Source organism: Dipodomys merriami, unplaced genomic scaffold, assembly GCF_024711535.1.
Source record: "Dipodomys merriami isolate MVZ:Mamm:240054 unplaced genomic scaffold, mDipMer1.0.p SCAF_16, whole genome shotgun sequence".
Lineage (NCBI taxonomy): Eukaryota > Metazoa > Chordata > Mammalia > Rodentia > Heteromyidae > Dipodomys > Dipodomys merriami.
The window spans coordinates 25,295,965-25,312,815 of record NW_027202937.1 but is presented as its reverse complement, the minus strand read 5'-3'; the positions used below and the strand labels follow the sequence as shown (position 1 = coordinate 25,312,815).

Here is a 16,851-nt window from a genome sequence, read left to right as displayed (position 1 = left end):
CATTTAAAATATTACTAGCTGTTCTACACATAGGATGAGTTTTTACTTTTCTTTGGAGTATAAGGCACAGTTTTGAAATTTGAAAATCTTGATCTAAAAATAAAAGGTTTTCAAAAAGTACGTGAATCAATAAAAGTCATCCCCCCAGCCAGAACTCTGATCTGACAGGTTCCACATGGCACTGACCCACCCATGACCCAACGTACTCCATAGGTATCAGTGTAGCACCTCCACAAGCGGCCCCTCCAGTTAGTTTCTCATCTTTGAAGTTACTTCACAGAGTAGTGTTTTTCACTTTAGGACCACCCATCTCCCAGCTTTGGGGAAGTAAGTGGGGAGATTATTCATTTTCAGTAGTAATACTCATTTTTCATCTTTTTTTTCCCTGGTAGCATTAATGAGAGGCATAAAGCACATCATTGACTTCATTATGCACATCCTAAGGAGGAAACGCCACTGGGGAAATGTTATTTCACAAAACAGTGGACTGAAGAAAAAAAGATTTGCTCAACATCATTTTTAAAGACTTAACAGTACTGATCCCTGTTCCTGTTGTTTTCAGCTGAAGTATGTTGATCCTGAAGTTCCCCCCTTCCCTCCCTACACATGTACATGCATACATCTTTCTATATTCTTGATTCTGAGTAATTTTAGCTACTGTGGAAGAATATATTTTCTTAATTAAACTAATATATGAGAGCACATAAGTGGATTTTACTTCAGGATTTGAATGATTTTATGCATATTTTCATCCTTGATAAATGCAAAGTAGTCTTAATAGTACAGACATTTTGACCTACTAGGAATTTTAAATAGGCACAACAGCTATTTGAAAATAATAGAGAATTAAAATATTTGATCTTTCTATAAATAAGTAATAGATGGTTGCATACATTTTGTTTATATGTCCAAGGAGTCAACAAATGAAAACTAAATGATGACAATTAATTATTGCTCAAAAGATAATATTGACCAAGGTTGTGGTTAGCTGATGCCCACAATTCAATTAAATGCTCATTTATTTCCAACACAGGAATGACATTAATGACAAAGGAACCAAGCCAGTGTCTATTTTTATTCAGTATGAAGGTGGTATTTTATGTTGCTTGTAACTAAGAGACATTTCAGCCTTATGATTTTTTTTAAAAAAACGTTCTTGGTAAGACACCACAAAGAGTCGATTATTGGAATTTTGTAATTCTCTGTCCCTTGATATACTTGCTGTGGTACAGTACTTCCTGATTCTCCCAACCAAAGTATCATGAGTATTCACTCTAAAACTTACTCCAAATGAAGTCCCTTTTTCTCATAAGAATATCAGCATTACATATTTAAACTCAGTGAAGAGTTTGTCTTAAAGATTCTTAATGTTCTAGACAACAACTCAGCAGGAAAAGGTTAAATCTCTTTCTTCATTGTCCAGCCTTTTGATTGAGAGAGTTCAGGGCAGTGGAAGGGAAGGGAGGGGCGGAGGAGGGGCGGGTGTTCAGTTGTGCAAGGTCTGGGTCCATGACCTGCCTACTTCTAGAATGGAACGTGGTGTTCTAGAAAGATCTCCGCATGATTGTTTGGATAGATTTTGATTGTGTGCCTTCAAAATTGCTGTAATTTAGACTGTAGTTTTATTAAAAATAGATTTTACTAAGACTGCCATATTTAACTGTGGTAGAATCCTCATGACAGTTTTCTTAATTTGGTCTTTTAAAGAATTGTTTTGTGTATAATTTTATCAATGAGTTCCTTTTTCTTTTTCCAACAGAAATTCTAGAGGCTGGTGTTAAAGGAGCTTCAGAATCCCTTAAAGGTGTGAAACGGAAAAAGCTTGTCACTGAGAATCACCTGAAGAAAATACCAAAATCCCCCCTAAGAAATCCTCTTCAGGCCAAACATAAACAGAACACAGAGGACTCTTCTTTCGCTCTTCCTCAGAGTGCTTCAGAGTCTCACAGGAGGCATGGCTATATTCCTGCAAAAACTGGGAAGCAATTTGCCAAACAGAATGGAGAAACACCTGGGATAGCTGCCGAGGCCTCAAAATCGGAAGACTCCATCTCCCCCAAAAAGCCCTTGTTCCTGCAGCACCCTTCAGAGCTGCGGAGATGGAGGTCAGAAGGCTCCGACCCCGCTGGGCTCAGTGTCCTTCATGACAACCAGGACTCGCCTGGCAAACCCAGGACTGACAACAGTGAATGTATCCCTCCTCATGGAAGCACCGCGCCCCCCTCCCCTCCCTCGTATACAAATACCGCCTTTGATGTCTTACTGAAAGCAATGGAGCCAGAACTGAGCACCTTGTCACAAAAGGGCTCATCTTGTGCAATTAAGACAGAAAAACCGAGACCAAATAAAACTGTACGATCCCCTCCTAAGTTAAAAAACACGTCTGTGGACGCCCCAACTCAGCCTACGGAAGACTCGGTGGCAGAATCACAGAGATCACCTTGTACCTCATCCACTGTACATGGGGCTGCTGCCCGGAAGAATGAGCAAGCATCGGTTCAGCCCGTCTCTCACTCATATAACCCACACGGACACTTGGTTTCCAAACCTAACCAACACAGTCAGCAGCTTCCATGTCAAGCAGGCTTCACAGCATCGCTGGCAAATCTGCAAACTCAAGACATCGCCAGACTTGAACAGGTTTATGATACAGCAGTGACATCCACCACAGGTCTCACTTCACCTTCCAACAGAACTCAGGTTACTCTTCCAAACCAGCAAGTGGATTCTGCTTTACCTTTGTCCATAAGTCCAGCCAATTCCACCCAGTCTCCCCCCATGCCAATAAATAATTCAACTCACGTTGCCTCTGTAGTCAATCAAAGCGTAGAACAAATGTGCAATCTTCTTCTGAGAGATCAGAAGCCAAAAAAACAAGGAAAATATATCTGTGAGTATTGCAATAGAGCTTGTGCAAAGCCTAGTGTGCTTTTAAAGCACATCCGCTCCCACACTGGAGAGCGGCCCTACCCTTGTGTCACTTGTGGATTCTCATTTAAGACTAAAAGTAATCTGTACAAGCACAAAAAATCCCACGCACATACTATCAAACTGGGTCTTGTGTTACAACCAGACGCTGGTGGTTTGTTCTTATCCCAAGAATCTCCCAAAGCACTTAGCGTGCACTCAGACGTAGAAGACAGCGGGGAGAGTGACGAGGAGGGCCCTGCCGATGGGAGACTGAATGGCCCTGGCACCATGGAGCTACAGCCTGGGCAAATAATGAAGAAGACATCAAATTCTGAAGCTCTACCCAAACCAGGTTCCATTTCAGGCAATCCAGATCATGTGGCAGGTGACTTTTTGCCACAGGACAGACCTTCAGAATCACAAGGCCTGACAGAGTTACCAAAAGTTGTGGTGCATCCTGTCAGCATGTCCCCATTAAGAACTGACAGTCCCAAGGTGATCAATCCCAAGTCTGAACTTCCTAATGCCCAAAGACAGAAGGACCTGGTCCAGGTCACAAGTGTATTGACACACCCAGCCAGTGTGTCCTCCCTAGAGACTGAGGAGAAGTCTCATCAGAAAGGTGACCCGAGTCAACCCGAAGGGAAACAAGACTGCCATGGAGGGACGGTCCATGCCCAGCTACAAAGGCAGCAGGCAACTGATTACTCCCAAGAGCAGCAAGGAAAACTCCTAAGTCCTCGGAGTTTAGGAAGTACAGATTCTGGCTACTTTTCACGATCAGAAAGTGCTGATCAAGCAGTGAGTCCACCAACTCCTTTTGCCAGAACTTTCCTACCCACAGAACCAGACTCAACTAAGAATAATGGACCCCCTGCCCCTCGAATCAGTGCACCAGCACCCCCTGCCTTGCCATTGGGGGAGAAGCCATTGCTCTTAGCAGGCCAGATGCCCCCACCCTTGGCGACAAAAACCCTGGAGGAGAGGATCTCAAAGCTTATCTCTGACAATGAAGCCTTGGTAGATGATAAACAACTGGACAGTGTAAAGCCACGGAGAACCTCTCTGTCCAGACGAGGAAGCATCGATTCCCCCAAATCATACATATTTAAAGATTCCTTCCAGTTTGACCTGAAACCAATGGGGCGGAGGACAAGTTCAAGCTCTGATATACCAAAGTCCCCATTCACCCCCACTGAGAAGTCCAAACAAGTGTTCCTCCTGTCGGTCCCTTCCCTGGACTGCCTGCCTATCACAAGAAGTAACTCCATGCCTACCACAGGATATTCAGCAGTCCCTGCAAATATAATTCCTCCCCCTCACCCGCTAAGAGGAAGCCAGTCATTTGATGACAAAATTGGCACTTTGTATGATGATGTCTTCGTCTCAGGACCCAACACATCAGTGCCCCCAAGCGGTCATCCCCGTCCGCTGGTCAGGCAGGCAGCAGTGGAAGACTCTTCAGCCAATGAGAATCATGTTGTTGGCCCTGGACAGTCCTTGGATGAGGCCTGTCAAGGCTGCCCTGCCGCCAGCGAGCCCACAGCAGCCCGGAGCAAGGCTGTGGCCCCCGGCTCTCACCTGGAAAAAAAGAAATCCCATCAGGGGCGAGGGACCATGTTTGAGTGTGAAACCTGTAGAAACAGGTACAGGAAACTGGAGAATTTCGAAAACCATAAGAAATTTTACTGTTCAGAGTTACATGGGCCCAAAACCAAGGTAACCGTGAGAGAGCCCGAGCAGAGCCCTGTGCCTGGCGGGCCACAGCCCCAGGTTCTCCACTACAGAGTTGCTGGCTCGACGGGTGTGTGGGAGCAGACACCCCAGATAAGGAAAAGGAGGAAAATGAAAAGCGTTGGGGATGATGAGGAGCTTCAGCCCAATGAGAGCGGAACGTCTCCAAAGAGCTCTGAAGCCCTCCAGCCTCAGAATGCCCTGGGCCTCACCCCAGGCCTGTCAAAACACGTGCCTGCCATGACCGGAGAGCAACTCAGGAGCATACAGCTGAACACCTCCCAGGTTCAGCTCACCGCCCAGGCCCTCGAGCAGGCTCTAGACCCAAAGCTGTCCACCATCATGGAGCAGCCAATGGACAAGGTGGAGGTGAAGAGACAAGGGACCGGCATCTCCGTCATCCAGCACACAAACTCTCTGAGCAGACCCAACTCCTTTGACAAGCTAGAACCATTGGAAACCGGCTCCATGGTTCCTTTCCAAGAGCTGAGTAGAGCTGGGAAACCCGGCTCTCTGAAAGTGAGGGGGATCCCCCCAGAGGAAGCTCATCCTTCTCGAGACACGCCACATCCTCACCAGCCCGCTTCATCAGACACACTGAGGGGAGAGCTGCAGGAAAGCTCCAGAAAGATTGCAAGTGAGCGACACGTGTTGGGACAGCCCTCGAGACTCGTCCGGCAACATAATATCCAAGTTCCAGAAATTCTGGTCACCGAGGAGCCAGATCGGGACCTGGACACTCAGTGTCACGATGAAGAAAAATCTGAGAAGTTCAGTTGGCCTCAGCGCAGTGAAACTTTGTCCAAGTTGCCAACAGAGAAACTGCCACCCAAGAAGAAGAGGCTCCGTCTGGCTGAGATAGAGCACTCCTCCACTGAGTCAAGTTTCGACTCTACTCTCTCCCGGAGTCTAAGCAGGGAGAGCAGCTTATCACATGCTTCAAGTTTCTCAGCCTCCTTAGACTTAGAAGACGTTTCTAAAACGGAGGCCACCCCCAAAATCGATTTTCCAAATAAAGCAGAGTTTCTTTTGATTCCACCTGGCTCAAATACGCTGAATGTCCCTGGAAGTCACCGGGAGATGAGGCGGGCTGCATCAGAACAGATCAATTATATGCCGACGCTGATGGAGGTCTCTGATTTCAGAAGTAAGTCATTCGACTGTGGGAGTGTGACCCTAGCCCCTTCAACACTGCTTGTGGAGTCCCAGCCTTCCACTTCCCCTTCTGTGGCTGGGGTCACTGGACATGTGCCTCTTTTAGAAAGAAGGCGGGGCCCACTGATCCGGCAGATATCTTTAAACATTGCACCAGAGAGTCAGCTTTCTCCTGTCAACCTACCATCCTTCCAAAACCTTGCCCTTCCCAATGTGACTGCGGTGCCATGTCAAGGTCTGCCCCTCCCTAACACTTCTTCCGCTGAGTTCCCCACTAATACTCTGCACTCCCAGATTCAGGCTAAGGATCTGCCGGCACACACATTAAATTCTAACTCAACTGCCATCTTTCCAGTTCAGCAGCTTTTTAGTATCAATGTGCTAAACCAGACCCATGGACCTCTTAGCCAGCAAAACACACAGTTACCTCCACCAGTGTTTGCAAAAGAGGACAAAACGGACATATATCCCACCATACACGTGTCTTCTACCAGCAAGGACTGCTTTGCTCCCAAGTACCAACTTCAGTGTCAGGCTTTCACTTCAGGCCAGGCTTCTTGTTCTAATCCTACACATCCTTTGCCTAGTCAAGTTCTTCCAGATGCAGATGGAGCAGATCAGGGCACAACTTCAGTTGCATTACCAGCCAAGCTGGTAGATCCCCTGTCTAAGGGAAGCTCGTTGCTATCACTGGAGCTTGGGCCACTGGGCAATCAGGTGCAGAAGGCACCATCATCCTTCATGCTGCCTGTACATCTGCAGAGTCACATCCCTACATACTGCTTTGCCACCCTTACATCTCTGCCACAAATCCTGGTGACGCAAGATTTGTCCAACACATCCATTTGCCAGACGAACCAAAGTATCGTGCCAATCAGTGAAGAACTGAATTCCATGCCAAAATCACAAAAGGATCACCAGAACGCTTTGCCAAACTCAGAGAAAGACCTTGTTTGCAAAAATGTTTTCTCAGAAATTGGCCAACAGTCTTCTCCCTCAGAATCCTTGCCTCTAACTCAGAAAATGTCTGTTGGTAGACTTTCTCCCCAACCAGAATCTTCAGCCTCAAGCAAAAGGATGCTTTCTCCAGCAAACAGTTTAGACATTGCTATGGAAAAGCACCAGAAGCGGGCTAAAGATGAAAACGGAGCGGTTTGTGCCACAGATGTTATTTCCCCAGAGCCACTGAGTTCAAGAGTAAGTGAGGGCAATAAACCGAAGAAACCAGTGTTGGTGCGACAGCTTTGCACTACAGAGCCCCTTGAAGGAATGATATCAGAACAGGATGGGTTCTCTCAGTCTGAAACTAGTACTGAATCTGCTAATTTGGCAGAGGTTTTTCCAGCTGATAAATTGTCATCAGGACATGCCAAGATTGTAATCAGAGAATCCCCCAGTGAATTGCAAGAATTTGAAACCATCAAATCATCCACATCATTAAGTCTTCCAGATCAGAATCCTGTCCTTCCAGAAAACACCCACCACGTTTCTCCTTTGAAATCTGTCGATAGTAATCAAGAAAGGGCACCTTCAGGGTTTGTAAATCAAGGGGACAAGGTGAGCATTTTAGGGCAAAATAAACTACCTGTCACCACTCTTCCATTGCCCAGCACAGGGGACACCCAGCAGCTGCCTCTCCCTAGCCTGAAGACTGCCACCAGCTTCACATGGTGTTATCTGCTAAGACAGAAGGCACTACCTTTGCCCCAGAAGGACCAGAAAACTTCAGCCTATACTGACTGGACAGTAAGCTCCAATAACCCAAACCCACTTGGTTTGCCCACAAAAGTTGCTCTTTCTCTCCTTCATTCGAAACAGAAGACTGGCAAATCACTATATTGTCAGGCAATAACCACCCATCCCAAATCAGATTTATTGGTCTATTCAAGCAAGTGGAAAAACAACTTAAGCAAGGTACTTGAAATATAATGTGTTTTTAAATATTGTTATGTGCAAATTAACTTAAATGTGTCTTGATACCTTTAAACATTTTGCTTTAGAAGTATTTCAGTCTGAATGACAAATCATACTCTGTGTGTATAACTTATTAGGAAGGCAGGGGGTATATTTACTCCCAAGAGGGAGTTATATAATAAGAATCTGAATTCCTTGCTGGGATTCACTCCCTCGGGACATATTTTAGAAATGTTACCTTCTTGTGAGCACTGTTTGCTTGTTTTTGTCTATTGCCTATGGTCTCTATTTAATGATACTATGATCCTTCTTCTAAGATGTTACATGAGAGAAGATTGTGGTTCTGCTTTGTCCTTGTTAGTGCAGGGAAATAGAGGTATGGAGAAGAGGTGGTCTTATTTTCATAACTGCAGGTAGAGAGCCAGTCACACTGGCCTGTGCCCACTGATTGCTCTGCCCTGGCCATGCTCATCCTAGCTTTTCTAGAGGATCTCTGCAAAACATTAGAACTACAGAGAAGAGTCACAAAAGGACTCATGACTTGATAAGTTGATCTGGTCAAGATTTATAGTATAGTTTAAGGTCATAAAAAGATCATTTTAATTTGTAGAATTCACCTTACTATAATTATTGGCTTTATAAAATGGGAAAAACCACTTAAGTGATTAAAAATAGAGGTATTGTGTTGGACTCTGGACATCTAGAAGTACAGAGTAAGTATTGGGCCTCTGTAGGTCTAAGAAAATCTCTTAACATTACTGGTAGACAGAGACATTTGTGGGTCCAGGAAGATAATTATATAGCCATTATGGGCCTGGAACTCAGGGCCAGGGCACTGTCCCTAAGCTTTTCAGCTCAAGGCAAGTGCTCTACCACTTTGAGCCACAGCTCCACTTCTGGTTTGCAGGTGGATAATTGGAATTAGAAATCTCACAGACTTTCCTGCCTTGGGCTGGCTTCAAACTGTGATCCACAGATCACAGCCTCCTGAGTAGCTAGGATTACACATGTGAGCCACCAGTAATTTAGGGGGGGTTGGGAGGGTTGTGGGGCCTGAACTCTGGGCCTGGGTGCTGTCCCTCAGCTTTTCAGATCAAGGCTCTACCACTTGAGCCACAGTGCCACTTCTGGCATTTCTTCTTATGTGGTGCTGAGAAATCAAACCCAGGGCCTCATGCATCCAAGGCAAGCGCTCTACCACTGAGCCACCTTCCCGCCTATTTTTTGTAATTGAATAGATGACTAAATGACAGGAACATAGAAGAATCTTGGGTCATATAAAATACTACCAAGAGTCTGCAATGGCCTGATGGTTTTGTAAGTTTAAAACAGTATGACACCTTAAGTTGAAAGTGTAGATGAAACTCCAAACATATATATGTTGAAGGAAATCACTCAGACATTTGGGAGATTTATGTTTGACATACTCTGACTCTAAATCTCCTCAATCAGAATCCTAGATGAAGTCTAATCATGACAATGTAAGCAAAGATTTATGTATATTCCAGTTGCATCATGAAAATGGTTCTTTTAGGCTGGGGATGGTAACTCAAGTACAGCTTGTGTTTGAGTTAAACAGGTATGAGATCCTGGGTTCAATAACCAACGCACACACATACACATATACATGTGTGCTGTTGTTAAATACCAAGTATCTTGGAAGAGATGTATGGAAATACATTACTAGATTTGGGTCTCTGAAGAAATCTATCAGTGTGTTGGTATAATTACTGAAATTGCTCAGGGAAATCCTTTCATAAAGGATAAGGAAAGCCTACGTAGGAAACAGAAATTGTTGGTGAGGAAGAAGGAGAGAAAGTGGTGTCACACAAAACATGGAAGTAAAGATTTCAGGAGTTTCAGGGAGAGAGGTCAAATGAATGCTCACTGGATTTCTCCAGTGAGTCTGTCAGCCAGTAGCTATGGAGTTGACTGTTATTCACAACAGAACATTAGCACATTTATGCTTCAAAAAAATGGAAAGGAATGGCCAGATGTTCTAAGTAAAAGGAGAAGGAGAAACAAGGTATCAGCAACATAGGATACCATGGTGTAGCCAATCAAGACTAAGAATATGATCATGACTTTGACATTTAACTCAATGATTATTTTGGCATAAAGGAGCTGGATTTCATAGCAGGAAACTGAGTTAAATATCAAGTATGACTTGATGTTGGAAGATAAGGAATGAAGTCAGGGAAAAATATGTGCATGATTATACCAAAAGAGATGAGTTCTTTTCCATCTTCAGATCATATTCTCTTACAAAAAATATTTGAATTGTAGCAAAGGTAATTATGTATAAGAAAGAGTAAGCACATTAAGGAAAGTTTGGTCTCCCAACCAGGACTTTTATTTGAGATGTCAGGGACAATAGTGGGTAGGAAGAGATCAAGAAAAGGATGTTTGAATCTGTTATTTCTTCGGGATTCATTTCATTAAATTAACTGTCTTCTCTGCAGTCTGCCATATTTTAATTTCCAATAAAACATTAGCATATTTGTGTTTTCAGTTTTATTAAATTAGTTCTTTTTTTTTCCTTTTCAGAGAGCATTAGGTAATCAAAAGTCCACAATAGTTGAATTCAACAATAAAGATGCCTCTGAAATTAACAATGAGCAAGATAAAGAAAATTCCTTAATCAAAAGTGAACCAAGAAGAATTAAAATATTTGATGGAGGGCAAGTACAAATTTTATTCTTAAATGTACATTTAAACTTACCTTTTAAATGTACATTTGCTTTCCTGGGAATGAAGACTTGTCAGTGCCAATTTTATGTAATGATTGTAAAGTCTATCAGCTTACTAACAGAAATCTGTAAGGCAAAATACTTACTAATTAATTATATAAATAATTCCATTTTGATGGGAAAAATTATACCTAGGAAAGTCTGAAAGATAGCTAAAAACTAAGATTTCAGAGTGAGCCCCTGGGTTTCCTGTTGATTTATGATAAGGAATAGCTTGGGGAAAAAAATCTGTTCTACAAGAGATGCATTTATTACCTATATGCTATCCTTTTGCATTTAGTTCTGAGAAAAACAATTTGTGAAAGCAAATTACAGTTATGGTGAAGCTCGGAAATACTTAAATACTTAACAGCTGTAGTGAATAAACTTAATAATGAAGAAAACTTTTAAACTAGTGTCTTAGAACAAAAGAAGGAAGTTTTAAATTAAACATCCTATTGAATAAGTTTAATTGGAATTAACTGTTAGAACATTAAGTGCTGATATGGAAAAGTGGTTTATTCTATTACTTCTCTGTGTGTAAAGTTTTTGTAGATTGGGTATAAAAGTATGTCATTGCTTTCAGTTGAATTTTATTATTTTCTCAAAGATATATTATCTAATATTCTTACTCACTTTTATCTTTAAATTAGTTATAAATCAAATGAAGAATATGTGTATGTTCGAGGCAGAGGAAGAGGAAAGTACATTTGTGAAGAATGTGGAATACGTTGTAAGAAGCCTAGCATGTTAAAAAAACATATCCGAACTCACACAGATGTTCGCCCCTACCACTGCACTTACTGTAACTTCTCCTTCAAGACAAAAGGTATGATATACACAGGGCTGTGGTCCTTTCATGTGTGTTTCCTTGAGGAGATTTTACATATTCATTGGCCCAGAATGGAATAAATTCCATCCTGTCATTGTTCTGTTTTTATTTCTTTTTGTGATTCTAGACCTTTGGGAGAAAGAGGTTAATTATACATTATTAGAATATATAATACATGTAACATTTTAAAAGGAGCAGTTGTCCCCTTTGTTGCTATTTTATTTCCCAAAATATAGTTGTATAACATGATGACTAACACGTTTTCAAAAATATTTACTTTGTGGTTGAAAAAGAGAAGTTTTCATGACTCCTGCATAATTTATTTGGGTTTTAAAAGATAAAAGCGAGATTAAAAATAATAATTACAGAAAACTTTTATAGTCATCACATGTTTTACCTATTTTTATCTATTTTTTTACCCATTTCTGTTTTAATCATCCATTTTTCTACCCAGAGAGTTGAATTTCAGCTTTAGAAAACTAATAACCCTTCTACTACTTAATGTTTAAAAGAGGTCTCTGAACTAGTCATTAAAAATACATTTAGCATCCTTTCTGTGTTCTTTCTGTTTTTATTGAAATCATAAACCTTTATTATAAATTCTATCCTGCATGAGTTTCTCACCATACATAATGAATGTTACTGTATAGTGCTTAGCTTCTCCATTAGGCTCTCTGTTCATGAATCACTATATAGCAGTTTAAAATTTCTAAAGATTTGAATTTTGTATACTATGTCTAGGTTTCTCTTTAACAAAGCAGTATAATCATAGAAATGCCTGACTGGAAGGAAATGTCTATAAAAAAGAATCATATTTTTTAAATTTTATTTTATTTTAAAGATGCTGAACAAAAGAGTTACAGTTAGATGAGTAAGGCAATGAGTACATTACTTGTCAGTCATTGTTACCCCTTCCCTTGTTTTTGTCCCACTTTTCCTCCACCCCCCCACCTCCCACACTCCTCTCCACCCTCCCACCCCTGAAGTTCGTTTCTGATAATACTGTCTTGTGGGTATCGCTGTTGCAATGGGTCATCCTGTGTCCTTGTTTCAGCGTTTTGTTATTCCCCTTCCCCTCCCCAGATTAGACAATTGTATATACAAGATGCAGGGCACCAAAATCAAGTACACTGACAACAGGGGGTATACCATAGGGGAAGAACATACAAAGGAAACAAAAAAAAAATCACATAGTACATTTAAAATAGCATAAACAAAGACAGACTTCTTGTGTCCAGATCTTGGGGTTCATTTCATTTAGTATCTTCTTATATGGTCATATATATGTAACTTTTGAGCTTTTCAGCTCATCTGATAAGATTATCCTATACGTTTACTAATTATTGCAAATAAGGGAAAGCATGGGACCTAAATTTCTTTGGGACTGTCTTACTTGACTTAATATGATTTTTTCCAAGTCTTTCCATTTCCTAACAAATGGGGTGGTGCCATTCATTCTGATGGAAGCAAAGAATTCCATTGTATATATTTACTATATTTTCTTGATCCACTCATCTACTGAGGGGCATTTGAGTTGGTTCCATATCTTAGCTATGGTGAATAATGCTGTGAAGAATAATAATTTTTATAAAAACGAACTTTATTCTGAGTTACCATTTGCTTTTTTCTTTTATTAGTTTTCTTCAGTTTTTTTTTTTTATTTGACTTGCTCTTTAGCAAAATTTGCCACATTTTTGGCTATATGTTAACAATGAAGAAAGTTGTAATGAAAGAACTAAATATCTTTAAACATCCTCTCTTCAAATGTCAGTGATATCTTTTTTTTTCTTTTCTTTTCCTTTCTTTTTTTTTTTTTTTTTTTTTTTTTGTCGGTAGTGGGGCCTGAACTCTGGGCCTGGGCTCTGTCCCTCAGCTCTTCAGCTCAAGGCTAGTGCTCTACCAGTTGAGCCTCAGCGCCAGTTCCAGCTTTTTCTGCTTATGTGGTGCTGAGGAATCGAACCCAGGGCCTCATGCATGCAAGGCAAGCACTCTACCACTGAGCCACCTTTCCAGCCCAAATGTCAGTGATATCTGAGAAAAAAAATTATAGGAAGTGCTCTTCAGATAGCTTTGAATGTTTCTGAAAAGTTTTAGGAAGTCAGAGGAGTTGGAAGAACAGTCACTTGGTAATTCTTTGATATTGACGTAGCATCACCTTTGGAGATAGACTTCCCTATTTACTTCCCTAGTTTTCAGGGCAGCCTCTGGCAGTAACTAAAACCCAGTTTATTGATTTTTTTTCATGGGTTTTCATCCTGTGATTTAAGAAGCATGTGTTAATTTCCACTATCAGACCAGGAGCATGTTTAAGGGGTTAACATTAATAATCAAAGATTACCTAGTACAGAATGATACTGCCAAACACAAGATAATCGAGGTACAATATTAAAGGAGTATTTTTCACTGGAAGGCAGAAACAGAAATGGCATTTTGGAAATCCTATACATAAAACAAGGGCAAGCAAGAAAGCAACAAGTGGGAAACCAAGTGAAAATTCAGAGGTGTTTTGTTTTGTTCTGGCAGGGAAAGATACTTAGTCCCCAGGTATTGACTTGAGCGCAATAAAGAAGGTCATGCAGAATTTTAGAAGAATGTTTAAGCCATGGGCAGTACAGAAAGGGGCATTGTTAGTGGTTTTCATGACCTGTATTTCTTTAGTATGCCAGAGCAATGAACTCCAACAACTTTTCTGTTTTGTCCGATCAACCATTTGGAATTACATGGTAAATATTTATTTCAGTAAGGCTATCTAGCTAGAGACTGGTCAATAAAATATCTTAAATTCATTATTGCCCTTTTCTCAGCATGAAAGATCTCATTTTTTAGATTCCACTTCCTTTCTGAACTCTTCCTTTTGTCAGTCTACAAAAAGCAGATTCTAGAGTACCTTTTAAAGATAGCCAAATATATGATTTTTTTTTTGTTTAATTAGGTGAAAGATGTTACCCAACTCTCATCCTATTATCTGTCTAGTCTGTTTCTTATTAATGTGTTGTAGTTAACAAGGAATATAACAGTGCCACCACATACTACATAAATATGTATGCAAAGATATCATGATATTATCAAAACAGTAATTTCTACGATGGAAAGTTGATGTTTCTGATGGCGATTCTTAGGGATCTTTAATCATTTGTGCTATTTATTTCACTAATACAATTTCAAAATACTTTTATTTTTATGATATTGCTTTAAAGATTATAAAAGAAAAAATATTCAGTGAACTTTCATCTTTGCAGAATATAGTCATATATACAAAAAGTATGACTATATATGACTGCATATATATGACTACATATATATTACAGAAATTCAGAAAGAAGTACCCCATGCTTTCTAAGTGACTTAGATATTTTAATATATCTGGAAATTTATCTATTAAGTTAACATATTAATACAGAAGTCTATAACATTGGTAGGGGATATTTATACTTTAAACTTATTTTCATAGTAAAATGTAAATTTTATTTTTACTTGTTAGGAAATTGATGAATATGAGCTCAAGTTATGAGCGAGGTTATGTATTAGAAACTTACATTCTTAAATTTTTTTAATTACAATTACACATTAACTTCTTAAAAATGGATAATCTGTTATGGCTGTCTACAAAACAAAATCATTTTGAAAGAATATTAGTAGACCTTATAATTTGTTTTGTAATATTATTACACTGAAAGCATTTTGACTTACAAGTGGGAATCTCAGGTACATTAGAGTGCTGAACCCTTTTTACTACTTTGTAATATGAAGACTTTGAAGATCTTACAGAGAAGAGATTATAATTAACATCTGTATGCCTATCATCCTTGGTAACTTGACATTTGACCAGTCAGCTTTATATCTTGCCCTAAGAAAGTAAGATAAAATGTACATGCCAGTCATTGACAGTAAGCCAGGTGATACCCCCCAAATAACAGAAGTCAGAGTTTTGAGGGTGTTAGACATTCATGCAACTTCTTAACTTGAGCTTAAACATTTAGCTTTGAGATCCTATGGGCTGCAAAATCATACAACCTAGAATTAATAATAGAAGTATGGCCAGTTTTAGAGTCGCGGTGCGTTTTTCAAGAAATGGCATCTTCATAACTGGGCTACTCTAAGCCCCAAATTTTTACCAATGACTCAGACAGTTTTAGGTCTTTTAAAGGCTCTTCTCCTATACTAATTTGTCTCTTGTATCAAACTCAGTATTTAGACTAAGGTAGACTATGCCCTTGTTGGCAGTGTGTTTGTGTATGATACTATATACTCAAGGAGCTTGATATGCCTGGGGGAATCTGAGCTCTCCCTTCCACTCATGGTCACTTGGTGCCAGTGTGCTCCTGGGGGTGCCCAGGGTGCACACAGAGATCCATATTAACATCTCTGCAGATACTACTAGGAGACGTCTAGTCTATATGTGAAGTGAAATGAATTTGGGAAATCCTTTTTCCTGTTCCACACACACAGAAGTACTGTTAATAATAGTTTGTCATAGTTGAGCTCAAAGTTTAACACCAGAAATAAAGAGAAATGTACAGCTACCATGATAAGCAGATGCTTAGAAAGTTTAAAGTCTATAAGGAAATCAAGGGCCAGTTTATGCCTACATACCTAGGATGGTTTTGTTTTGTTTTGTTAGTTGATGCTTTTGAGACACAGTCTATATATACTCAATATTCTCTTGTTCATTGACTTTAGGCCAGGAGAAAAATAAACTACCTGCTTTATAACAAAACCCTATACCAATGTGTGCAAAACAAGCAAATAAACAAAAACAAGTTATCTGAAACCAGCAAAACTGTTAAGGCACCAGGATAAAGCAACTGAATACCCATTGTAAGGTATTTCTACAGTGCAGGGCCCATAAGACTCCTTGGGAAATAATCTTGCTGAAGATTAGCTTACAGTTAAAACTAAAAACTGTGCAAGGAAATTAATCACTCTAAGAGAAAGCCAGCAGACAACTAGAGGAGGAGCCGCACCTCACGAACTCCAGATCACAGTACAATCCAAACAGACTACACTTTCCATGTGTGTATACATAAGAAATAAAGAATAGTGAAAACAAGCCATATGCAGAATTAGACACTGTCAAATTTGTAAAAGGTTAAATTTGTAAAAGGTCACTATTTCTAACAAATAGCAAAGTTATTACAACTGATTCTTACCAGTATTTTTAAAAATCCAAATGTTTGTCTTTGGAGTTGTTTAAATTTTCCGTTGTTGACAAAATGTTACCTAAGCTTAATGGACATTCTTTTACCTTAAGGAAATCTGACAAAACACATGAAGTCCAAGGCACATAGCAAGAAATGTGTGGATTTAGGTGTCTCGGTGGCTTTAATAGATGAACAGGACACAGAAGAATCAGGTAAGGCTTTGTACCAGATTTTTCATAAATGCTATTTGCAATATACTGGGTTTTTGCATCCAGGCACTCTGTCCCCACTGGTACTGCTTAATTCATGTTTCCATTACTTCTCATTTGTATGGGTGACAAACTCTCCCCTTCAGTTTTCCCATCTCAGTTTTTTTTTCTTCCCTCATTTTATCTGTCCACACTGATGGTAATCTTTCTGACACATGTGTCTCATC

At 40.1% G+C, this 16,851-nt stretch overlaps 1 protein-coding gene across 3 annotated transcripts in view; it reads left to right on the top strand.

Moving 5' to 3' along the window:
* Hivep1 (HIVEP zinc finger 1) overlaps nucleotides 1-16,851 on the top strand; it is a 119,938-nt gene that overhangs the window by 89,626 nt on the left and 13,461 nt on the right. For all 3 annotated transcript variants that reach the window (XM_070024559.1, XM_070024561.1, XM_070024560.1), the window contains exons 4-7: nucleotides 1,760-7,713; nucleotides 10,261-10,394; nucleotides 11,096-11,271; nucleotides 16,526-16,627. In XM_070024559.1, the coding sequence (XP_069880660.1) occupies nucleotides 1,760-7,713; nucleotides 10,261-10,394; nucleotides 11,096-11,271; nucleotides 16,526-16,627 (6,366 nt within the window). The remainder of the gene's footprint in view (nucleotides 1-1,759; nucleotides 7,714-10,260; nucleotides 10,395-11,095; nucleotides 11,272-16,525; nucleotides 16,628-16,851) is intronic.